General features: G+C 47.8%; 1 protein-coding gene across 2 annotated transcripts in view; it reads left to right on the forward strand.

The window, feature by feature from the left end:
• Positions 1-12,354: 12,354 nt before the first annotated feature.
• The window catches only part of arhgef9a (Cdc42 guanine nucleotide exchange factor (GEF) 9a), a 53,408-nt gene continuing 39,206 nt past the window's right edge, over positions 12,355-26,556 (forward strand). The window contains exons 1-4 of one of the 2 annotated variants that reach the window (XM_056277181.1): positions 12,355-12,423; positions 14,342-16,026; positions 18,372-18,498; positions 18,746-18,849. In XM_056277181.1, coding sequence (XP_056133156.1) covers positions 14,410-16,026; positions 18,372-18,498; positions 18,746-18,849 — 1,848 coding nt within the window. In that variant the 5' untranslated portion in view covers positions 12,355-12,423; positions 14,342-14,409. Of the gene's footprint in view, positions 12,424-13,136; positions 13,228-14,341; positions 16,027-18,371; positions 18,499-18,745; positions 18,850-26,556 lie in introns of those variants that run through there. The other variant, XM_056277173.1, reaches the window with a different exon arrangement.

Raw genomic sequence — 26,556 nt, forward strand, 5'->3', positions numbered from 1 at the left:
TGAACTTTAGCTTAATTTGCTTCAAACGCGCTCACCAGCTTTAGGATGAATGGCAATGACTGTTTATGTCATTCATCACTGTTGTCCTCCGACACAGAGTGTAGACAGATTTACAATTCAAAACAACAAAATGTCCTCCAATATGGGCGTCCTTGGAGCTAAATCTGTGCCGGTGGATCAATTTGTGACAATACGGAGGTTGGAGAGATCATATTTGTTTAAGAACCGCTGTTCCAGCGAGGTAACATGAATACAAGAATAGAGGCCAAACAAGCCCGTCGGACATCAGCAGGGCCCAGATCCCCTTCAGGCTGCCCTCTCTCCAGGGGCTTCGGTTCCCGCTATTCTCCCTCTCTTGTTCTTGTTGTGATCCAGGCTTAGCTCTTGGCTTTTTTGACCAATCATTAATGAGAATTGATGAAAACGGTGACTCATAAACAACACCTCTGAAAACAATACCTTGCCTCAAAAACATGTTAGGATGCATCGGTTGCGGCCACGTTTTATCAAAACCTGTCATCAAAGTGACCATGAAATATCGCTAATTCTGGGCGAAATTATCATTAACAGCATACAAGAGAGCGGTCTTGTTGGTGTGAGCTGGGTTGCAAATGCGCAAATTGCATGACTTCATTTCATTCATGAGCTATGATAAAGAATAAAATGCTCTGATTTCTGAATGCTAATTATCTATGAACTCAGCCTGGTTTATAACTAGATCACTCTCCGAGCCAAAGAGGTGTTTAACTTCCACCTTAAGAAGAGCAGTCTGGGTGTCCGGGTGGTGTGGCGGTCTATTCTGTTGCATACCAACACGGAGCTCGCCGGTTCGAATCCCCATGTTACCTCCGGCTTGTTCAGGCGTCCTGCAGACACAATTGACCGTGTCTGCAGGTGGGAAGCCGGATGTGGGTATGTGTCCTGGTCGCTGCACTAGCGCATCCTCTGGTCGGTTGGGGGCGCCTGTTCAGGGGGGAGGGGGAACTGGGGGGAATAGCATGATCCTCCCACGCACTGTGTCCCCCCTGGCGAAACTCCTCACTGTCAGGTGAAGAGAACCAGTGGTGGTCTGCAGCCCTCCCCGGATCGGCAGAGGGGGTGGAGCAGCGTCCGGGATGGCTCGGAAGAGTGGGGTAATTGGCCGGATACAATTAGGGAGAAAAAGGAGGGGGGGGGTCTAAAAAAACAGTCGTACCGTTATTGCATGAATAAATGTATTTTAGGGGTGCTGGAGCACAGCTTTTGGGGTCTGCTAAAATGTCCCTCACAATAATTTCATGAAATGCAAAAATAAATGCACTCACCGGTGGATAATTCCTGCATCACATTTAAGCCTGCTAATAATGTTTTACGTAGACTATTTAGCCGTTTCTGTGTCAGCTATACGGCAACTCACCCTGCAAATTGTTAGAGAAACGTGCTGAAAATAAAAACAAAAACAAACTTGAACTACGTTTAGAGATTCAAGCAGTTATTTTGCCCTCTCATGTTCATGTGCAAGCATGCTATGTTCATGTTCATATGATTGTGAACTCATGTCCCCCACCAGCTTCTCAGCTAAACCCGGAGAAACAAATAACGTAAGAGGATTTGTCACTGCCACTTTCCTTACTCCGTGCCTGTGTGAGCTGTGTGAGACGTTTGATTGGCGTTGCCATTATGCTACTTCTGCATCCTAGAGCAGAAATCGTGTTTGTAGCCTCAAAAATGTTAAGCGAATGTGAGTCTATTTTGTTAGCCCTGATTGCCCACCACCACCCCCACAATGTACTGTAATTCACTCACGGTTCAGAAATAATTTAACCCCACTCATTTTCTGTGAGAAAAGATTCCTAGAAGACATTGGCCCGATCTTATTTTTTACTCGTGTTTTCATTTTTCACAACCTCTGGAACATGAAACAAGACGCGCTTTAGAGAGGCGCAGTCTGTTCCAACGTGTGCAACCGTCGTCAATGTAAACAAACCTTCCCACCGCCCCCCCCCACCCCCACCCTCAGAGGTGTGTTTGCTTTGCCGCCGGGCGTGTTTCAGAAGCCAGCGAATCAAAGCGTAAACAAGAGTGGGGCTTGCAAAGGGTTAACGGGGTGCACCGTGCTCGCAATTATTAGATCGGGGGTTTTGAGCACCATCCTCCACGAAGAGCACTCTTGGAAACCATGCGCTGTTTCAATTGCAAGAACGGCATGGAATCCCCCTTCCTCCCCGCGCGTGCTCTTAATTTGCTGTCTCAGCTCGCCGACAATTAGCGTTGTTCGCTTGTGACGCGCGGAACCTTCGCCACAACGCGTGGCGTAGCATAACTGCTAATGCTAATTGTTTGGCTCTGTTTTGTTTTTGTTGAAAGTTATCAGCGCAAGAATCAGCAAGAAAACACACAAAAACAAACAACGATGGCGGATGGTTGATATGACTCGCATGCGGTCGCTGGCGGTGACGTTTATACAACCAAGACAGACAGGGGGAGGGGGGGCGCGTGACGCATCCGGCAGCGCTCATCTATATCCGGTGACAACATGAAAGACAACAACTGACTGGCCCTGCCTGGCGCGAGGCATTTCAGAACGGCCCCCGGGGGGAAGACGACGCACCGGGGGGAGAGGCGCCGCAAGTGTTTTGATTAGTAATACTAATTATCCTCAGATTGTTAACAAAGGAGAGGGAGCGTTAAGTTAAATGGCCTGTTTCAAAATTCTCTTTGCTCCGGCAACATAAATAGCCACCCAACCAATCAGATCTTCATCTTTATCTTATTCTCTCTTCATCTCTGCGCTTTCTCTCTCCCCCTCCCCCCCCTCTCTCTGTGAAGAAAGTAAAAATGAGCTGAAAAGTAGTTCATTAGAATTAAATCAGACAACATTAAGCTGTTCCTCGGCCTTTGGCCTGATGAGGCCTCCACAACACACAGCACAAATGGCAACCCATCATATACACACACGTGTATATGAATATGGGCCGTTCTCTGCAGACTAATGAATGATCCCCGGCATCGCTGTCACACACTGACGATAATTACAGTGGATATTGTTACAGTGGACGCAGCCCAATAAAACACAAACACACCATATGCAGACTGGCCAGTTTAACAAGCTGAGGATAAATCAACATTTAGTATGTACCGACGCTGGGGAAATATTTATCCTGGAGGACCGCGCTTTGTCACACACATCGTTTATGTGTGTGACAAAGCGGCCATATTGGGAGGAGTAAATAAGGCAGATTAACAGTTCTGGTTTTCTGGTGCTGTTGTGTTCCGAGAGAAGCTTTATCGGCACAGATGGAGGCAGTGAGACATGCAACCCTCATTGTCATGACCACAGACTGGGCATTACTGCTGCAGGATGGAGAATGAAGAGCAAAATCTGCACAGATGCCTGGTTTAGTTTATCAAATTAGTCTTGTGGCTATTAACTATTTTCATGTAAAAAAAACATATTCTAGATGATTTGTTATCTTCCTTCTTTACCTCGGTCCTTCATCTCCAAATCATCTCTTTCATTTCTATTGCTCATCCCAATTTAGTATTTTTCTTTAATTTCCCCCCCCATTTTCTCCCCAATTGTATCCGGCCCAATTATCCCCCTCTTCCGAGTTGTCCTGGTTACTGTTCCACCCCCTCTGCCGAGCTGGGGAGGGCTATAGACTACCACCACATGCCTCCTCCAATACACATGGAGTCGCCAGCTGCTTCTTTTCACCTGACAGTGAGGAGTTTCACCAGGGGGACGTAGCACGTGGGAGGATCACTACTCTCCCCTGTTCCCCCTCCCCCCTAAACAGTTGCCTCGAGTGACCAGAGGAGGTGCTAGTGCAGCGACCAGGCCACATCCGGTTTCCCACCCACACACCGCCAATTGTGTCTGTAGGGATGCCCAAACAAGCCAGGGGTAACACAGGGATTCGAACCAGCGATCCCCGTGTTGGTAGGCAACGGAATAGACCGCTACACTACCCGGACGCCCTACCAATGCAGTATATTCTAGCTCTTCCACCACCAAAGTTGCATCTTTCCCACTTTACCAGAAGAAGCTGTTAGTGCCTGCTATTGACGCTGATCAGTCGGCAAGTTTCAGTCAGTCAGGCGAAAGGTCAGAAAACAGTCTCAGCAGGCCAGCAGCAATCAAAGCCACCCACATCTGCGCTTTGTGCTCTATTATCAGTCGTAGGTGAAAAGATGTCAGACAATCTTTGATCCCACCCAAGTGAGAGACGCCAGCTCTTTCTTCAGGATTTCAACCTGGGGTTGAAGCCATTTATGTTGGTAATCTCTGGGAAATTATGAGACGGTATCTTCGCACACAAAAAAACAAATGCCCCTCTCGTAGCACCCAGGAGTTCTTGGAGTGAATACTTCAGGCAAACGAGTCCAAAGGGAGGGGGGAAAAAAAGAAAAGAAAAACTACCATTGGAATCAATAATATTTACTATGTGCACATTCATCTTATCTGAAATTGAAACCTTAGCCTCTGCACTGTGAAAGAGCAAAATAAAGAGTAAAAACACAGAGCTGCTGCTGAGCTAACACGGGATCGTATCTTTTCCAGAGAAGAACTAACGTATGTGCCATCTTTCAAACTCTAACAGCATTTACCTTCTGCAGAAGATCAGACAGAGGCGCTGAGCAGCAGATCAGTGGACAACTCCCCGGGGAAGATTCTGCCTCCATCACACTCGCAGCAACACCGTCGCACGCATGCTCACAGACTCGAACATGCAGAAGTGCCACACGATCACAAGCTCGCAGTCTCTACCTCGGTCTCTTCCTCTCTCTCTCGCATGCAAATACACGTAGACGTGCACACACTCTTGTCACTTGCGTAGGTGGGGGTCGGCCCCGTGTTCCCTCAGCCCCGCGGGTTAGCTATCGAATAGGTTAGCTATCGATTAAGGTTAGGTTAAGGTCAGTGCTGGGTTAAGGTTAGGGTCAGGGAGAGGTCGAGGTTAAGTCAGGTTAAGGGAGTTAAATTCAATGGAATAGAGTTGAGGGAACGTAGACGAGCTCCCAGTAGGTGAGCATGAACATGTGCCTACGGAGTCACATGTGCCTACGTACACACACGGTCTCCATGTTGGTCTCTCTGCTTATTTACACTGAATAATCAGTGGGAAAGGACTCGGATTCTTTGCAATTACTATCATTATTACCATAAAAACAATCACTGTGCCTATTCTCACGGCAGAAGGAGCCATCTAATTGAATCCATTTCCTTTGCAGATGATGGATTCACCTTCTGTCATGTCGGATGCTGTCTGATTTCCATACTGGGGGAAATAGGTTTTTATTTCCTGGCTTATCTTTGCTGACTCTGCCTTATTTTGGCGCTCTCTCTCTCTCTCTCTCTCCATCTATCTATCTGTCGCTCTCATTCTCTCTCTCTCTCTCTCTCTCTCTCTCTCTCTCTCTCTCTCTCTCTCTCTCTCTCTCTCTCTCTCTCTCTCTCTCTCTCTCTCTCTCTCTCTCCATCTATCTATCTGTCGCTCTCATTTTCTCTCTCTCTCTCTCTCGCCCTCTCTCCCTTTGTCTATCTATGACTAACGTTCCCTCCACCACCGGCAGATGAAAAATGATAATTGGCGACTTTGTGCTTGGACAGCTGCTAACGTGAAAGTGACAGTTGCCACAACTTGGAAGGCTGGCTGTAACCTTTACAACAGGTTTCTCCTAACAACTGGCCCAGAGGGATTGCTTCTTCTCCTTTTTTTTCTCGAACAGAAACTCCCTATTCAGTACAACACTAATGAGAGAGAGAGAGAGAGAGAGAGAGAGAGAGAGAGAGAGAGAGAGAGAGAGAGAGAGAGAGAGAGAGACTTGCTACACACTAGAACACACACAGGCGTGCAGGGAGTGGTGGCTGAAGAAATGTTCCTCTGCATTTTTCCCATCCTGCTGTTCTTCCTCCAGGGGCAGCCAGGAGCCGTGTGCAGCCCTTTCCTCCAGCGCCCAGGCACCAATTCTTCTTTTACTGGAGTCCTTTTTGATGTTGGAGGAAATCCATGCGAGCACGGGGAGAACATACGAACACCACGCAGAAAGGCCCCTAGTCAACAGACAACCCATCTGAGCAAGCCAATTAAGGCTTTTTGCATGTGCAAATTTGGGCATTGGGCATAAATACACACAAATAAACACAAATGACCAGTGTCTCCAATGACCCGACCCCATCCCGACTGATCAGAATCTGAGAGCTGGAACTGACGGAGGCCATGTCTCCCATGTGCAGATTAAACAGCCTCTTATCTTGCCTCTCAAAGGATTTAAGCAAGGACGCTTTGCTCCACTGAATTATAAATGAGAAAGTTCCACTTGACTTGTAGCCTTTAATTTAAACCACACCATTACCCAACTTGTTTCAATTAGGTATCCTCCGACGGTATAAATGGCCGGCAAAAGTGTGAGAACATGCTTTTTGGCCGAGCTTCTCTGTGGATGTGTAACGTAAATGAACTCATTTCATGGCTTTAAAGAGGAAAATCATGAAATTTAATAGATTGATTCCACCGTTCAGCTGGACAAGCCTCGGTTTGGTAGCTACCTCGCGTTACAGATTCAGTCGAGGCCTCTGAAGCGTTAACCAAATAGCTACATATCACGCTGTAGGTCTCACCAAATTGCTTTTTTGCCCAGGGTGCATTTTTTTATCTGCAGCTTTGTTGGTCTGGACCATGAGCTATTTGACTGACACGCGGACTCAGGGCCGAAATCTCGGTGGAGAGGGTCGTCAGTAGAGAATATGGCTGTATCTAAGGGATTACTACACACATATACCTACACCCACATCTCAGAATCAGGAAGCTGAGTTTTGAAGCCAAAGCCTACTATTGTCATTAATGCGGACCCGTGTGGAGCTCAGAATACCGGCCCTATGATCTGACTGTGAGCAGACCCATTTCCTCTCGAAGAGCCCAATCAAAGAGTGAGCTAAAATCCCAAATCCTGTTAGTTGATAAAAAATGTCTCATGGCAAATCTGGTCAATTTCATTTCATCATCTGAGATCCGTTTCGTCGGTTTCACTCCATCAGAAATGATACCCCTCAAACTGGGATTTGCCTGTGCGTTATTGTGACCACTGAAACGGGGAACTCTTTCTCACATCTTCGCCCTATCTGATCTTATGCGTTTTCTTGCTGCCCCCCACCCACATTGGCCAGCAGCGTCTTTATCCTGCGAAAGAGTCAAAGCGCCATCAAGTGGTGAAACCTCTGAACTGCAGTCTGATGCGTGAGGTACGCCGCATGCAACTCCGCGCTCATGCGCCATGCCGTCTTGCAGCTCGCCACAGCCAGACATATAACCTCATATCAACCATCCTTAAAATGTTCCAAGACATTATTCCTTATGTTATTCCACTGGGCTGGACTACTGGCATACGTCAACATTTAAGTACCTTAACTCTGGTGTTCAAACTATGAGCTGGGACTCACATGTGGGTCATAGAAAGGGGTCGTGAGGTGTCCCCAATAAATACATTTCGTTTGAAGACAGAGTAAGAAAGCACTTTTTATTTATTTATTTATTGGGGGGGGGTCAAATATCTTGGGGTTTTGTAAAAAAAGAAGAAGAAGAAGCCAATGCAAACAGTTACATCATTTATTGCATTGCAAAATATCACTGAAACAATGTTTACCGTTGACCTGCCCAGTCTGTCGTAATATCGTCAGCAGGCCACGCGCCCGGAACTGGGGAGAGGAATGCTGCATGGAGAAACTACACAGAGAGGCTCGTAGTCATCTGGCTTTTTGACAGCTAACGACAATTTCATTACTTATTTTATTGCGTAATGTATGTTTTTTTGGGGGGGGGGTCCCCCCTGGCCAAAAAGCGTTTCCACAGGTGGGTCACGCCATGAAAAGGGTTGGGAACGGGTATTTATATATGCTTCTGAATCTGATTCGCCTGTCCACGGAGCAACTTCTGTTGCGTCCTGCAGATGTCGCTCGTCACCCAAGAGTCTCTGTCCTCGGATTTTGGGCAAATCCGAGAACCTGGAGTAAATGTAGTTACATCACCACTGCAGAGTGGCTACACAAACCAGGCTGTGTGTGTGTGTGTGTGTGTGTGTGCGTGTGCGTGTGCGTGTGTGTGTGTGTACCAGATTTTTCGTCCCCATTAGGATACAAAAACCTGAAACCACCTACCTTGTGGGGATATTTTATGGGTCCCCATAAGGAAAAGGGTGTATTTTAGGGTTAGGACTTGGGTTTAGGCTCAAAAATTAGAATTAGGTTAGGGTTAGGGGTTAGGCGTGTGTGTGTGTGGGGGGGGGGTGTCTATGATTTTACATAGGTTGTATCCCTGTGATGGCCTGGCGGCCTGTCCAGGGTGCCCCCCCCCCCCGCCTGCCGCCCAGTGGCTGCTGGGACAGGCTCCAGCATCCCCGCAACCCTGAGAGCAGGATAAAGCGGGTCGGATAATAAATGAATGAATGCATCGGGACATGTGAGACCCACGTGTGCTTCATTTACACGTGTTAGGCTGCATCATCCATGTCAGCTCTGGAAAAATAAAAAAACATTCCAAGTAAAATGAGTTTCCATGGCGGAAAAACTGCAGCTCTTAGTCTGATGACAAAGCTGCCTGTTAACATTCGAGAAATAAATCTCCATGTAGTGTGCACTGATGTCATCGCAACATCGGTCTGATCTGTGAGCGGCGTTAACGTGCCGGATACTTATTCTGCTGTCTGCTTCTGATCATCACGCCTCCTTCCTCCTAATTGTTCCTGCCCCCACACACCCAAAACGAAACTCCACCATGGCTGGCCCTCACACGGAATGGTAATTTGATTAAATGCTAACTTGTCTAACTCAATGTACCATGAAGGAGGGCACAGAAGTGAAGCAAAGTGGTAAACAGAATCAAAGTCTCCCTCCCTCTCCCTCCCTCTCTCTCCCTCTCTCTCACACACACACACACACTGATAAAACTGGGGTGGGGAAGGGAACGGGAGGGAAGAGCTGTACTCGCCAAGAGAGGCTCTGTTTCTCCCTCTCCATATCCCTGCCTGCTCTATCTGGGGCACGGATAGGGCAAGGGTAGAGAGGACGGAGGGACGGAAGGAGGGAGGGGAAGGCGGCCAGGAGCGTGCCATAACTATGTGTTTAATTGACAGGCCCAATAACTCAGTCATTCCTGGCCCCGCACCAATAAAGAGGGCTTTCTATCTCCCGATTTTTACGGCTGAGCCAGCACAGAGGACACTGACCAGACACAATAATCTGGTCACAGGTCACCATTCATCAGCGAGATAAAGCGGACAGCTCTGAAAGAGGACTCTCAGTGAGGTATCGGTAAGGGGGAGAGCCGTTAAACCGTTGACCACGCCACTAATTGTGCGCTATCTTGGTTGAGGTCCCCCGACCCTTGCAGATTAACTCACTTGAAAAGACTGTTGAACACCGTCGTGGCTGAGAGGACTTTCAAAGAGGATTGATGATTCTACCTCGTTTTGCCCTCCTCAGCTCAATACCCCCCCCCCCCCCCATCTCTTCCTCTATCTCTCTTTTCCCCCGGGTTTTCGCAACCGCAAACGCCGTCCGAGGACACGGGGCCGTGCTGAGGAGAGGAAGCGGCGATTAGGATGTGCCCGGGGTGCCTTTCTCTCGTTGCTGCTGACCCACAAACACAGCCAAGAGCGGCTCAGCCCAGGGCCCGGAGAGCTCAATGCAAACAGATAAACACTCGCTCTGATAACAGCAACACAGTACAGGGATAAACATCGGCCGGCGCCCCCCTAACACACACGCACACACACACACCGAAAGTTATAAAAATACACCGCACTATAACCCCACAGTGGAAACCAAGTCACTCATAAAGCAAACACCGCAATTAATTCGCAAACACGTCAGTAAAAAAGATGGTGTAGCACATGGCCGTGCGAGTCTTCTTACACATCCCACTGAAGATACCCTCCTTCTCAGGGGTTTGCTTCTGATTAGAATTCCTAAAAAATCTGCTGTTTCCTCCTTTGCCCTGCAACAGGAAGTAGAACTCTGGTTGTCTTCCGCTCCCCTTGTTTATTGGAACCGGCCTTCCTGTTTTCAGATACATCCAGATAGTAGTCGCCGAAAGTCCCCTCACAAACACACACACACACTCACATAAACTCTCTCTCTCCCTCTTTCTTTTTTTCTTTCCCTCTCCGTCTCTCCGATGGCTGCGCAGATAAAAAAGCCCGGCGAGTCCAGCCCCGTTCCTCCCATCAGGAGCCGCATTCATAACTTCCCCCTTTCAAACACTCCAGCTATTCTTGGGAGTTAGGTACATTTTGTGTGTGTGTGAGTGCGAGTGTGAGTCGGGGGGGGGGGTCAAACTGTAATTTCTGTTTGAAATATCTCGGCAAACTGACTGAATGTGACTTCTTGTCCGTCCGGGGAACCAGTTGGCGTGTGCGTTCATGTATATGTGTTTCAGTGATGGAGCCGTGAGCAGCCAGGCCGGGGAAAGAATGCAGCTCAGCCAAGGGAATGTGAGGAATGTCAGCGAAGCCTTTTCTGCTTCTGGAGGCAACCGCTACCTGCACCACCTTTTGCATGTCCGGCACGAGCGAGAGCGGGCATGCGCGTCACACTGGCCGCCTTGAGTGTATTTATGCAATGGAATAAGCAGCACAGACTGCCAGCATCCCTGCCCAGCCCCCCCCCCACACACACACACACACACACACATAGTAAACCTACCCTTCTATGGACATGGAGAGGTGTGCGGCGCAAGACAGTATTTCAACCCCAATGTCCGCAAACACCTTATGAAACACTAACCGCCGAGCCCAACTCAACTCCCGCCAGTTCTCACACAAGCTACACGTCCCGAATCCATTTCCCAGGCTTTAGTAAGCCATTCACTTGATATCACAACATAACTGCCCCCCCCCCACCCCCATCCCCACCCTCTCTCCCTGTCTGGCTGGCTCTTTCATGGCAGCCTCTGTTTTCACTCACCAGCTTTGACAAAGACTGGTGAAATAATTACAGCCGGGCCTAAACTCAGCGAGTGTTTGTCTCCAGTAATCTCCACCAAGCCCACCAGTTGGGACCGTGTTTCAGGAAGAGGAGGAAGGAGTCAATTGTTCTGAAAATGAGAGGGCCAATGACATCATTTCAAAGATCACTATTCAGAGGGCTTAACGCTCGGGGTAGATAGGCAGCACAGTAACATGAAGGCATACGGTCTGGCGGATGTAAGAAAGTTATAATTTTCAGCAAAAAGTCTGTTTGGCAGAGAGACGATCATCCCCCCTCCCCTCCCCCCCCCCCAGTGTCGCTCACCCTCCCTCTCCATCTTGCTCTCGAGAGAGCACATCCGCACACGCACACACACGCACCCCTAAAATGTTATTGAATGACTTTAATGTCGCAGGTTTGACTGTTAATAATTCAGAGTTGTGTATTCCCAGGCCAGCTCTGCCTCTAGAAGTTTGGTCTGTCTGAGCGAGGATGTCTTTTGTAACAGGAGGGGACAGCAGGAAGACAGTCTGGGTCCTGAGGAAGCGAGGGAGTTGTGGGGAGGGGTGCGCTGAAGATGTGAGGGAACGGACGAGAAAAAGGGACAATACAGAGCCACAGTTGTAAGAAAACCATGAGGATACATGACAGAACAAAAAAGCTGCCGTGCAGCTATTATAAGAAGCGGCAAAAAGGAGAGAAAAATATCACACACACACACACACACACACACACACACACACACACACACACACACACACACACACACACACACACACACACACACACACACACACACCACAGGCGAGGCATCATTTCTCTGTATTAAAGATGCCCCATTAGAGGGGAGGTCTTGGGAAGAAGATGAGGTTACTGTAATTCAGGGTGACAGTGGTGGATGAGTTATTGGGGAAGTGTAGCATGTAAATCCCTTTGTTACTACCGCTACTACACCCTGAAGTACCTCAGGCTGGCTGCTGCCGCGGGGAGAGAGCAAGGGAGCGGCGAGTGGCCCTGCAGTCAGCAAGGGAAACATGGACACACAGAGATATTTACATACAGTGAGACAGACTTCCTGGCATTGTCAGCCTGAGAGCGTTGATGTCAGATCCACTCCTTCCTGTGTAGAAGGGAGAATGCCATGCGATGACAATGGGCCAAAACAGGACAAAGAGGAAATGTTTAAATTTAGGCCCCCCTCTCCACCATCTCCTCTTTCACAGCTATGGAACTCTGGAGCTGTTTAGTTTTTGTGAATTCCTTCAGTTTCCCCCCCCCCCCTATGCTCCCTCTCCCCATTGTGTCTTTTCAATAGAAGGATTTTCACATTCAACGCAAATCCCCAAAGGAGGTCCAAGCACGTGAGACCAGAGTTCAGTCAATCACTTCATTTTACTGACATGTTCCGATGGAGATAAGGGCCATCTTACATTCAGCGAATGGGGCAGGCAAAATGGACTGTTGAAATAAGCCTCGAGGTAATTTCAAATTTTAAGAGTAATATTTGACAGTTCTGCGCGTGCGTGTGTGCGCGCGCTCTCGCGTCTCTACTGTGTGTGTGTGTGTGTGCGCGCGCGTCTGTGTGTGTGTGTGTGTGTGTGTGTGTGTGTGTACGTACGCGGTTGCTTTTGACTAATGGGAGTCTGCATTCAAACATCCACCACAAATCCCGACTGTCGGCGTCCGCCGCAGCCTGCAGGGGACAAGAGTTCACCCGTCTCTCGCTAAACTTCTGGGAGTTTCTACCCAAGTTGGAGACGAGCTCGGACGAAAGTGAAGGGTCAGACGAGAGCCACATGTGATCCATAAGAGTCGCCGCTCCCCGCAGCATAACTTCAGCCTTACTCACGAGTATAACGTGTTTTGTTCCCCCCCAACGTTTGTAAAAGGCGGCGTTTCACGGCGCTCTTAACGGCGCCGTCCTTGTAAAGGGGACGTTTTTGGAGGTGAGTAAACGGTTCTTTCAACTCGGCTGTTTGTGTAAACTCACTGGAAGAATTACCTGAACTTGCTGGCGACGCTGAAATTAATGGAATATTTACGAGGCGTTTGCGACGGGCAAGTTAGTTTGGGGGGGGGGGGAGTCACGTCGTTATGTGGCTTGGGTGTCTAGTGGGAGCTGTCGCCTTGCCGCTTAATAACGTGGTGGTTGGTGAATTACCCTAATGCCATTGTTTAACAGAGCGCCGAGGAAGAAGAAGCTAACGCCAAACAACAAGACGAACTTGGCCGTCTGTCACCTCAGCTTCGACGGGCAGATTTCTTTTGAAAGCGCAACCGGCGTGAGTGTTTTGACTTGTATATCGCCAATGTGTTGACAAATTGTAATGAGACGGTAAAAAATTGTCCAATAAAAGGGACGCGTATCGATTTTGCGTGTGTTTTCCTGGTTTAGTCATTCTGTACGCGTCCGGTTTCTGGTTCTGCGACACTGACAAGAGGACAAGACAGGAACGTAGACGCTCCGTTCAAACCTTATTACGGTAACGGTGAAAGTCAGACTTCACCCCGAATCGCACCTCCAGCGTCGGCTCTTACTAATCACGGGGGGGGGGGGTGAAACTGTTGGGAGTAGAATGGCCTGGTGTGCTTCCGTGTGTCTGAAGCAGCGATGGGCAATCTTATCCAGAAAGGGCCATCTTATCCAGAAAGGGCCAGTGTTGGGTGAAGGGTTTTTGTTCCAACTAAGCAATTACACACCTGCGTCTCCCCAATCAAGTTCCTCAGCAAAGACTCTACTGGTTGATTCGTGGGATCAGGTGTGTAACTGCTTGATTGGAACAAAAACCTTCACCCACACTGGCCCTTTCTGGATAAGATGGCCCACCCCAGGTCTAAAGGAATGATTATGAAAGCGGGGGGGGGGGGGGGTAGTAATCAACATGCAGCAGTGTCACACTTGTCTAGCATCTTTTTTGCCCTCACAAGCTTATCTGAGCTATGATGAAGTCACAGCCGGAGCAGGCCTGAAATAAGCAGACATCTCTCTGTAGTGTTTCCATGACAACACAGGCTCCTAGTTTAAATGGTGGACAAGGGACGGTGTCTGAATAATTACTTTGGATAAATATGGACCAAACATGGGGGGGAGGGTGGGTGTTTGTGACTGCTGACTCATTGTAAAGAGACCTTCATTGCGGATACATGGTGCGAAATGAGACCTTTAATCCATTTTCTTTTGTGTTTCAGTAGCCCACAATGCTTCCAAAACGAGCTGAACTCAGGGACGATTTATTCCATCCATTATTTGACTGCTTGCATCTATATGCACAGTATCCACAGACTTTCTGCACAAGTTAAGAAGGAATAAGAGAAGGTCAAGTGAGCTTTTATCTGACCCAGTGTTGACCTAATGTAAAACTCACTGAAATAAAAGTGTTAATTCTGTCTCTGCAGGTGCGTGTTTGTGAAAGAAGACATGATGGCCATTGGAGCTGATAGCTGACACTGTAGGATGAGAGAGGATGGAACAGACAGATAACCCCACCCCTGAGAGTAGTGACCCGAATGGGTTTGTCAACCGAGTGTTTAACATTTCTCTGGATGTGGAGAATGAGACCAGCACCATGTATATTCAAGAGACTGGGCCTGGGCCTGCAGAGGGGCTTGGAGAGACGCAGGCAGCCCCTCTTCAGTCTGCTGGCAAGGACAGACCTGAGGTCAACCGGAGGCCCCGCGCCTCAGGGGGCATCTGGAAGATCCTGACCCGAAAAAGAGCAGTCTCAGAGCTGGAGCGGAGACCTCATTCAATGATCCTTCCAGGCGAGGCCTCAACTCCCAAACTGTCATTCGCTGACAAGGTCCGTTCCTTCAAAAAGCTAAAATCCCCCTCAGTGTTTCGAGGGAAGACAGGGAAATTGTCCAGTGCCAAGTTCAGCACCTCTTTGGTGGATGAAGAGTCTTTCTGCCGTGACTTTGGTTCACCTCTGCAGTCTAGCAGGGGTACGCTGAAACACCGTGGAAAGAGGCACTCATATGCTGGCTACACAGCTGAATTTGACTGCTCGTTAGAAGACATTGATCTGTCAGCCCCGTTAGATGGCCAGCAGACTGCCTCACTGGGAGAGGCTGTGGCCCAGAATGGCTGTAAACCATCAGAGAGAGTTTGCTACTCTAAAAGAGGCCACAGCAACTCAACCAACTGTAACAACTCAGCTGCAAGCTGTGAAGAGCCTAGTGTTAGGGGGAGCCCCAGGGCCCACTTGGGGGGAGCAAGGAGATCCAAGGGGCCAGATGTGTGGAGTTACTTGAGGAGGATTTCTCTCTTAGGGAAGGCCAATCCTGTCTACTCAGAGAGGAGCTTTGACTCTGAGCTCCACACTTTGGACAAGACAATGGACTCTGACTATGGCTCTGTAGACTTTGAGTCTGTCCGAGACTTCCAACAAGTGCCACCCAGACATTCAGACACAAAGGGCCATTTCGGTGGTATCTTCAAGTTCTTTAACAGCGTTGCAGAGACAGCCAGAAAATGGAGGACATCATCGCGCTCCTTCTCCCCTCCAGAGGGTGAGAAGACCCCCTTAGGCTCCCCAAAGCCACTACAGCGTGCTGCGGACAACATTCACAGTGTGTCCCTCACTCTCCACAGCGAGAGACACCAAGAACTCCAACCGACCCTTTCGTTGCCCATGACCCCCAAACCGTCAAACTCCAATACCTTGAACAGTGTGACTCAAGTGGCTGTGAGCAATGGAAGTTCTCCTAAGGTAATTCTGAAAGCTTTTAAGACATGCCCAGAGTCACCCACTGTCAATGGCCTTCAGTGTGTTAGTTCGGAGGGTATGGAAAAACGGACTGAAAAGCAGACAAACCACAGGTCCACAGCCGCAGTAGAAAACCACAGAGCCCAACACAGCCTGACAGAGACAAAAAAAGAAGCTGAGTCCGAGACCGAAAGGGATCCATCAGAATGTCTCTGTTCAGAGAAAGAGGGACACTCAGGAAATGAGCAGGATTCCAGGGATGCTGCACCTGACTCACATAAGACACAGGAGGTAAAAATCCAATCATGCACAGGAGACAAGGAGAACATAACCAATAATGTCCCAGCATCAGACTCTACTGAGGAAATATTCAAGGTGAGTATGTGACCTTGTCATTGTAATCAGAGTTTTATTGATTATTATTTTCAGTAATCTATGTTGGAATAACACTTTTGTGCAATTCATAAGATAACTATACCTTTCAGTGGTTTATGCTTTAACCTTAATTCCTTCGCAGTCTGTGTTTACATCACTCACATTACCAACAACCATTATTCATGTAACTACTGCTTATGATAAAAATATCATCATCTCTATAACATCTTTAACCTCAGTCATTCTTTTGCTTCTTTAAACTATTGTCAAAAAGCTAGAACGTTAACAGCACCAGAGCTATGGCACTTCAATATGAGGCCATGCACATTTGTGCTTTTGCCCCATCTGTTGGAGAGGAGATGAAATTATGTCAGCGATCACAATGGTGGACATCACACCACAGGATTTTGTCCTTTCCTGCTCAGCTAGCTCCCCGTAGCACGCCAGGAAACTCTGTTGCCCATAGAACAGGCTTTGTGTGACTGCGGTAGCCCTTGAGCCTCATGACGTCTGCGCTTCATGACGGCACCCCCTCCCTTCTTACTTGAGTGGAGGGATTAGTCATCTCCCCTCTAGTCTCACACCAACGAGTCAGAACAAGTTAGCCCATTCCACCTCCCAATAACAAAATGAGATATGACATCTCAATACTCAGCACACTTTCATTGGGGTTTCTCGTGCGAGGCTACGAGCTGCAGAAAGGAGTATTTGGGAGGGAATGTTAATTTACAGTCATACAATAATTTAGGAGAGAAGACACCGCCATGAAACTCCTCCTCCCTAATTGCTTACTGTTTACAATGTAAATCCACCTGTCTCCTGTGATTTTGGTCTTCTCTGCAAATAGCCGTTAAGGAGCGGTTACAGGGTGTGGCTTATCGCTGATGCTTAGCAGTCAAGGGCACAACAAGTTTATGGTTTCAAAACATTTTTTTTTTAATGTTTGGTGATGTATATGTGGAGAGGACTTTTATTCAGGAAGATTACCTCTATAAGTGCCAGGTGTGTAGTTGTACCCTTCTAAATCTGGGCCGGACTACTGAGAATCTGTGCCCATCACAGCTGTGTGAGCAGATCACTGGTGGTCTGACAGGCTGTGATATAGAACGTTCCAGCCCAGCACTGCCCCGCTGTAGCTCAGGGAAGACCCCTGTACCATCCAAGCCCCCCCGCTCCCGTCCTCGCCCTGTCTCAGCTATACTGGACCTAGGGAGGCCCATCACGGAGAGAGATTTCTATACCCAGTGCACTGAGGGTGGCTCACTATGCCGTCGGAAGCGCAGGCCCACTCCCATCATGCACCTCCCTTCTGGGCAAAGACGGACGGCTGCTCGCTCCAGGCCGTGCTCTGTCATAGAGGCCAGTGTTACTATGGAGACACAGTCCACGGAGCTGCACCACAGAGTAAGATGTCAAAAGCATGCTGACACGGATATGCATGCATGAATACACAAACAAACCAATAAACAGAGTCACACAAACATACTATGCAGACACAAACACACACTGTTATACTGAACAAATAGAGGTACACAAATATCTCTCTCACCCTTCTGTTGAAAGAATGGAAGCAGGAAAGCAGTGTGTCTGACCAATAGACTCCACCAACTCACTGATAAATATAGCCCTGCCAAGCCCATAATGAATCAAACACACACTGCAGACTTGGAAGGCGAGCCCAGTGCTAACCCAGAATTTATACGCTCACTGCTAGCTACAACAATGCATGCATGCATGCTCTGGCCCATTTATAGAGGCCTGTATTTCTGCATGGTGTTTTTGCCTCAGCTCAGCTCAGCTCAGCTCAGCTCAGCTCCGTCCGTGTGTGTGTGTGTGTGTGTGTGTGTGTGTGTGTGTGTGTGTGTGTGTGTGTCTCTCTCTCTCTCTTTCTCCCCTCTCTCTTTATTGCTCCGTCCATCTCTGTCTCTCTCACTCTCTCGTTCTCTCAATCTCTCTCTTTCTGGCCAATTTTCTGCCTCATCGCTCCCATAAGCTCTACCTCTCATTGCCCTAACTCGGAGTCAGTTCATTTTAACCTGAGAGACCGCCTGGTTGGAATGATGTATAGTCTCTTATGGTTTGCTGCAGGCCATGCACACCGACCACTGCACCAGAATAGACTTACAGGATATGAAATGCTTTTTGCAGGGCAATAAGGCAGAAACCGTTTTTCATGAGAAGGGGCAGGGGGATGTGTTACCTCGGCTTCACGCGTATGTGCATGTATGTGTGCATGCATGCCTTTGTGTGCCCGTGCTCTGAAGTAAGCGTATATGGTATTTTAGAAGGTCGTACAGAGTGACACTGTAATAGGGGACATGCCCTAACATTCAGTACCCCCCCAGGCCCTGTCTCGCCCACCTGGGGTCTCACCATTAGAGCCCCCGGTGAGGGCATCTCTCCAGCGGTGCCGTTCCCTTCCACTGGCGCCCAACACACTCACTGCCCTGGCACTGCTCCTACCCCACACAGGTACCCTTATAAATCTTAATTTATCATAATCTTTATTAATATATATTTCATGATATTCACTCGTTACCAGCTACAACAGTGCTTTGTTCACTTAGTCACTGACAAGTAAGCAATGAATTGAGGCAGTCCAAATCTTGGCACGCATTTGTGACAACTCTGCACCTGTCTGTTTATCCCCCTGTCTGTCTGCTCGTCCCCATCTGCCGTCTGTCCTGCTTTTCCGTCCGCACATCTGCCGGTCCTGTAGACATGGGTCAGTTGTCATCATCTGTGCGCCTGCGGCCCGGAGACTCTGGAAGATGCAGGAGGAGGATGTTAAGACCTGGATCGGAACCACTACAGGTTAATGTAGTGAGTCTCGCACGCACGCGCACACACACACACACACACACACACACACACACACACACACACACACAAAACCACAAACCGGTAAACACAGATTGAGCTGGTGTGGTTACAGCTCCTCTTTCCTCTCTGTCAGGCTTTTATTGCTTTTGACCCGATTTATGTGTTTAACTGCCCATACGTTGCGCACGCACACACACACACACACACACACACACACACACACACACACACACACACACACACGCACGCGCCAACACAAGGTTTGTTTGCTCGATGGATAAAGGAGTTGGCTTGAGATAATGGAAATCTTAATTGAAAAGAAGCCGTGAACTTTATGAATAACCCCCTACATGCTCAATGGCTGAACTTATACCGGTGATAAGACGATGTTCAGCTTCTCATTAGGTGAGCGTGGACCCGGTGCGTGGACACAGCAACCAGTGAACTATGTCCTCCAGCTCTTCGAGGCCATTCCTCATCCAAACTCTCGGATTTTCCAAATGTTAAGTGCATGTTTAGACTACTGGGTGGTTTGTGCAATGGGAGAAAGAAATGACGCAAAACCGTTTTATTTATCTGATATTTCACACACACAAAAAAAAAATGAAATGTGTGTTTATTAGCTGTGTAGTATCAACTCTGGAGCACATCGGAATGATTCTGCTTGGGAATAAAAACCAGGCATCTAAGAATAAGTGCTGTGATGTGTTCAGTGTTTTCTCGAACTTCCTGGCAGTAAACGTCTGTAAGGCTGCATCCAAAAATAAAACACATAGAGTTAGCGTGGTCATTATTCCACAGTGTCTACATGATACTTCCCAAATTTTGCAGCGCATCAACTGAATTATTTTCCTGTTTTCACTGATGGGTTAGTTTTATCATCGTAAAACCGTTGCACATCATTGTGGGCAATGACAATTTAGCGTACTCTGATAGAAATGTGGCAGTAACCGTTAATCATTTTAAGGGTTCCCGTATTAAAGAAATACTTTCCTAATACATTTTGTACATTTATTTTATATAAAGAATGAGCAGGCACCTTGCAATCTGTAAGAAGTATGTGGGCACGTAGTGGGCTGCAAGTTTGATTAGCGGCACACAGTTAGTTGGAATGGACTGCGTAACCGCGGTAATTGGAAAATCATGCAAATAGGCCATTGTGTTGACAGCAATGTTGTAAAGTCCAACTTTGATTCATGAGCGCGGGGCTTTCTGCCCTGCCAAATCTCATTATTGTGATAGCAAGCATACGGACAAATTGATTTTCTATATAGCTTTGTTTTGACATTTAGAAAGTGTGGCTTTATAGAGTCCATTTTGGCTGGCTCAGGCGTATAGCTACAACCCTGAAGATTTACATGCAAACAAATGTCCTTTTTGTGAAAATTCTATCAGTGGCGTTTTTTTAAATTTTTTTACCTAATTCCTGAATATCTAAATCATAAACTATTATTATTATTATTCTTAACACTTGTGCTCGCCCTGTTTGAAATGTGCTGTCGGGTAGGCCTGAGTTTGAAGAAGCTGGGGCATCTGGGTAGCGTAGCAGTCTATTACGTTGCCTACCAGCACGGGGATCGCCGGTTCGAATCCCCGTGTTACCTCCGGCTTGGTCGGGTGTGGAAGCCAGATGTGGGTGTGTGCCCTGGTCGCTGCGCTAGCGCCTCCTCTGGTCAGTTGGGGCGCCTGTTCGGGGGGAGAGGGGGAACTAGGGGAAATAGCGTGATCCTCCCATGCGCTACATCCCCCTGGTGAAACTCCTCACTGTCAGGCGAAAAGAAGCGGCTGGCAACTCCACTTGTATCGGAGGAGACGTGGTAGTCTACAGGCCTCCCCGGATTGGCAGAGGGGGTGGAGCAGTGACTGGGACGGCTTGGAAGAGAGGAGCAGTTGGCCAAGTACAATTGGGGAGAAAAAGGGGAACCCCCCCCCCCCCAAAAAAAAGAAGTTGCAGGTAACAAGTAGCTAGGGCAGATCAAGCTCATGGAAGACCTTTACTAACAGATACTACACTATCAATATCTAAAACTTGGGTTTAACCTCATTTTTTGTGTTTCAGCTGTGGGGAAGGGGCTGACATAATGACTCTGTCTCACTTCAGATGGATCTCGGGGATTTTGAGTGAACACGCAAACCAACACATTTACCAGAATTGCCGTAGGTGTCAGTAAATTAAACACAACGATTTGTGGTGGTTGCTTTAATAACGGCGTGCTTGAAAGTCTCGAGTTAGGTTCCTGGTTCCTTCGGGGTTTAATCTCCATCATGGCAGCTAGAGCTTCATTTGGCCGCGGGTTAGAGCTCTGGTCGTCTCTTAACTTTTCCTCCCTGGTCTTGAAAGTGTTTGTGAGCCACCGCACGTTGTTGCCATGACACTCGCTGGCTCCTGTTCATCTTCTTGCTGCTATCTTTAGGCAGCCTTTTTAAGTGTGAGCTAAATAGAGACAATGTGTGGGTGAGCGAGAGAAAAAAGGGTGGGAGAGAAACGGAGAGAAGGGGAAGAGATATGCTCCCATTGTATGTGTGCTTTTGTGTTTTGGCCCCCCCCTCCCCCCTTGGGGGTTCGCCTTTTAATGTGAAACATGGACAGATAACGGGGTGAATGCGTTGCGTATGTTGCAGCGTTAAGGGAAGTTTGTTTGTTGCTGCCTCATCTTCGGGGATTCATAACTTTACACAAAGCACGAAGGCCACATTTATGTGACATGACATTGTAATACAGCTGTTGCCCAGCAGAATGAATGGTCAGTGCGTCAACATGAGGATTTGTGTGTGGCTTTCGTTTTTCTGGTGCGTCATGCATTACTTAACTACATGTGGCTTGGATGTCATGGCATGATTGAATGCTGCTGTTCGTGGCAACGGGGTGTGTGTGTGTGTGTGTGTGTGTGTGTGTTACAGTCCCCTTGTACAAATAGCTACTGTAGCCTCGAGGCCGCAGGCGGAGACAGAGCATTCTCACTGCAGCGGGTTATCCACTAATGCTGATGCCTCTCTTCTCCATTTCATTTCAATGGACTTTTTTCCCCCTAGTCACTATAGTCCCTTTCTCCTTTCCTCTTCTCTTCTCTTCTCTTCTCTCCTCTCCTCTCCTCTCCTCTCCTCTCCTCTCCTCTCCTCTCCTCCACCACTAATGGTAGCAAAAGCAGCCTTTGTGCGTTGCAGCACAGATGAAAGGGCAGCTTCCTGAGTGTTACTGATGCTGTGCCTGAAGCCGTGCTGTCAACTTGTCAGATACAGGGCTGTGTTGCTGTGGGCTGCACACATAATAAAAGACTGTTTCAGGAGCTCTTGCATGATTCAGTTTGGGCCAACCCGAGCCTGTCCGGTCTCACATTGTGTGATGCCATTTATTATGAACAGATGAGTCAGCCGATGGTAGAAAGTGGGGTGGCATTGAGACATAAGTGCGGTGTGGTGCTGAAGGAGTAGGCATATTTGCAAGTACTTCAATTACAGCGTGGCTGCTGCTCAGACATTAATTTAATTGTACTGTGCATTTGTAGTGTGTGAAGTTGCTGACCGCACTTTACACCCCAGACCTTACTGATAAACTCTCCCCACTTGTCTCTCTTCCTCTCTCTGCAAACACACACAGATACGTGCACACTTTATATGCACCTCTGATGTATTCAGGATTCATTTGTCAAGGTGCATGAGTCATTGCATTGACAAGTTCATTATTTGCTGAGGCATGAGAAGTACTGGCTAGTAATATCTCTGTCTAGCAGAGTGTGTGTGTCTTTCTCGGCATCCTCTTTTTCACAACTGTGTCAGAGAAATCGTGGTAAAATTTCTTCCTCTAAACAATCGTATGTGTGCAGAGTCCACATTCTGAGTTACAGACAACCTAGAACCCATTATCGGTATTCATTCAGTTGTGTTCCTCTGCCAAGTCACAAGCGTGAATCTTCGCAGTGTCTTCCTGCAGCCACCAGCTAATACTGTTATGTAGGATGTGGTGGGTTGTGTCACTGACTGTATCTGGGCAGGTGGGTGCGTCACATCTTCTCTAGGCTGTTTCTCCCAAATAATAGGTCTCTCCCTGTCAGGTGTGCATGTTTGCTTGCTAGTGTGTATGTGCGTGTGTGTATGTACCTAGCTGTGTACACATGTATTGGTGTGTTGTGTGTGCAATTTAGTGCATGTATGTGTGTGCATGACTTCATGCTTGTGTGTATGTGCATGCATGTGCATGCATGTGCACATGCTTGTCTGTGATTGTGTCTGTATGTGTACGCCTGCACCTTTTTTACTATGCGTGTGTGTGTGTGTGTGTGTGTGTGTGTGTGTGTGTGTGTGTGTGTTTGCACAGCTAGAGAGACAGAGAGGCTCAGGGCCCTTTCTCTTATATAACTGTTGAGAGGGTTTCCTTTGCTCCCCACAAAAGCAGTTTCCACTTTTTTTCAGCTGGCTGCATTCTGCCTCTGACTGGAGGCACATTGCACTATGCTAATTCTCTGACTCACTGGTATATCCTGTTTTAACCCTGTGCTGAATCCGGTGTTGTGTCTATACATGTATTTGTGTGCGCGCGTGCGCTTTCCCTTTGTTGCTGCACCTACTGTTTAATTTATCATCAGGGCCACAAGTTAGAATTCCATCCTCACTCTTAAGCTGTATCCATTGTGCGTCACTTTCACAATTTGAAAATCGGGGGCAGTAAAATGGGGGGTGGGGTGGAGTGATTTCATCACAACATGCAGTGGTTTTGTTATGAGATTATAGCAAGGCCTAAGGCAACGCAGTGCTTGTTATCCTGCATCAACTGCATCGTTTGTGAATGTTCTTTGGGGCTGCCTAGGTGATTTTACCCTCGGCCATCAAGTTGCCGTGCTAGTGTCATAGACAGTTTATTTTCATGGCCATTATTTGACAGCTATATCTCTTAAGGTTTAAAGGCCCTTTTCAGGGAAATTTGGCCTCAGGTCAAAAGGGGAGGAAGAGCATCATCAAAGTAAAAGCCACTACAGAAAGAACAATTACAGATAACACGTGATAAGAGGATGAAAGTAAGCAGTTACAACACAACCTAAGCTGTATACATGCTTTTCATTCTTCTTGAGGATTTTTTCTTGAGTGGGATTTTCAACTGGAAATAACTACAAAATTAATAAAATATTAGAAATGTCTGATAAAGCAGTGATTCTGGACCTAGCTTTGTTGATACGAGGTCAAAGTAAATCAAAAAATTTTTGCATGTACTGTTGCTAAAAGAATGATGCTAGTATTGTTGCTAATATCTCACCTATAGGAAGGGAGCTTTTATCACCCGGTTTGAATTTTTAACCATATTTCTGTTGACAAAAACAAGCTAGGTGTCTAGTAAGCTATTTCTATACAAGTTCTCCACTTGTACACAGCATTACAGTACTCGCTCTGAAGACAATAAAATATAACTCCAATCCCAGTCCCTTTGTCTGCGCTGTGAAATAATGAGACAGAAGCTAACTGCCTATGCGGCGTCCTGTTAGTTAGGCGGTGTCCTGCAGCCCTCTGTGAAGGATGGGGTGGATTTTTCTGGCAGCTGCCACTTCCGGTAAATATTATTTAGCTTAACCCTCTGCTTCTGACCTCTCCGGGTTCCTGCTACATCAAATGCGGTGTCAGACAAAACCCTCCGTCATGTATTACGCAACCAATTGCTCCCTGTATCCCCCCCCCCCCTCCATTCACCTCGCTCTCTCCTTGACCTCGGTGCTAGTCATCTTTCTCTCTCCATCTTCATCTCCCCAGAATTGTGTGTGTGTGTGTGTGTGTGTGTGTGTGTGTGTGTGTGTGTGTGTGTGTGTGTGTGTGTGTGTGTGTGTGTGTGTGTGTGTGTGTGTGTGTGTTCAGATAAAGCTCTTTTTTCCTAATCCTTCTCATCCTCCCCCCATCTCCCCACTACCAGCTCCATCCTTCCACATACCCCCCCACCCCGACTCACAACCCAAAGGCACGAAAAAAGCAGTCTCCCCAGGGATCATCATGTGTTACTTGGTTAATCATGTGTATGAGTGGGTATTTTTTTTATATTTTATTTTTCTATTCATTCATTTTTTTATGTGCGCATGCGTGCGAGGAGGCCATACGTCTGTCTCTGTGTTGCCAAACTTGACCGCAGGACGCGAATGCCAGATATCAGCAGGTGGAGTCCATCAAGCCCTCCGATAGTTAGGAACTGATGCCGAACATACTGGAATACTGATACGAACAAACCCGAACCCCCCTTCTCTGCAGAGTTTTGCATTTCAAGCCGGTGTGCTCTGCTTTTGAACTCGTGCGTTGTGCGAGCAGCTGGAATGTAAAACCATTTCAGCTGTGAGGGCAGGTGAAGCTGCAGCTTCTTCACGACTCCCCCTCTTTTGTGGCCCGTTACACATCTGCGGTAACTAGCGAGCATGATGGGGGGGGGGGCCCTGTCCTTAGATCACTGTTGACCAGAGATTTTCACTGTATTACAGAGGTTGTCCCTAACTGCAACACAAATTTTTTTAAAAAAAAAAAGGTAGTTTTCTGCTCCAACAGGCAAGTAAATTTAACAAACACTGCAGGTCATCTTACTAGACAAAAGAAGAAGAAGAAAAAAAGACAAACGAGCTCAACTGGATAGATGCCACCGCTCCTGGTGGCATGTGTGTGTGGGGCCGCAGGTGGCCAGTGGTGCTCTGATGAGTTGTGACACCACTGGTGACGCTCGGTAGACTCGCAGCTAGAATAGCAGAAGCAAAGTAAAGCGCCGTTTGCTTAGGTAAACAGGCGTTTGCTTCATATAGATGGCTTGGTTTCATACCCCGCCCGAAACCTGGGTTCCCCGGCACGTGGGCGTTTTTTTTTTATTCAAGCACAGACTTGTGCAGAAACGATCCAGCCACAAACACAACTGTGATGTCAACACCTGATTTCTTTTTCCCCCTGTAATAGCTGAATTACATCGTCTATTTTTCTATTTTCTCAACACCATTTTATGTCAACTGTGGAAAACTAGACAAACTTCTTGCACATTTGGGTGGAAGATAAGAAAACAGACACTTTTGGGGGGGGGGGGCTTTTTTTCCGAGCCATCCCGATCGCTGTTCCACCCCCTCTGCCGACCTGGGGAGGGCTGCAGACTACCACATGCCTCCCCCAATACATGTGGCGTTGCCAGCCTCTTCTTTTCACCTGACAGTGAGGAGTTTCACCAAGGGGGACGTAGCGCATGGGAAGATCGCACTATTCCCCCTCAGTTCCCCCACCCCACCCCACCCCGAACAGGAGCCCCGACTGACCAGAGGATGCACTAGCGCAGCGACCAGAACATCCGGCTTCCCACCCGCAGACATGGCGAATTGTGTCTGTAGGGATGCCCAATCAAGCCGGAGGTAACACGGGGATTCGAACAGGCGATCCCCGTGTTGGTAAGCAACGGGATAGACCACCACGCTACCCGGACGCCCCCGAAAACCAACACTTTAATGCATAAACCCACGTGGAAAACCTGGCACTCCCATAATTTTGGAGAACCCTTTTTCACAGCCTGGTTGGACAGTTTGCTTTTGTGAGAGATTTTGGATGTTGAATGCAAATCGGAATAAATGGAATCAGGATCTCCACGTTGTGTCTTGGTTTACTTGGAAGAGCTGAGAAGACTGTGGACAGCTGGACATGTCAGCGTGACTCATAAGTCGAGAAGCAGACTGGACATTCAAGTAGACTGGAGCAAGCCATAAACAGAATGTGAAC

This window comes from Lampris incognitus, chromosome 1 (assembly GCF_029633865.1).
Source record: "Lampris incognitus isolate fLamInc1 chromosome 1, fLamInc1.hap2, whole genome shotgun sequence".
In the NCBI taxonomy this organism is placed as follows: domain Eukaryota; kingdom Metazoa; phylum Chordata; class Actinopteri; order Lampriformes; family Lampridae; genus Lampris; species Lampris incognitus.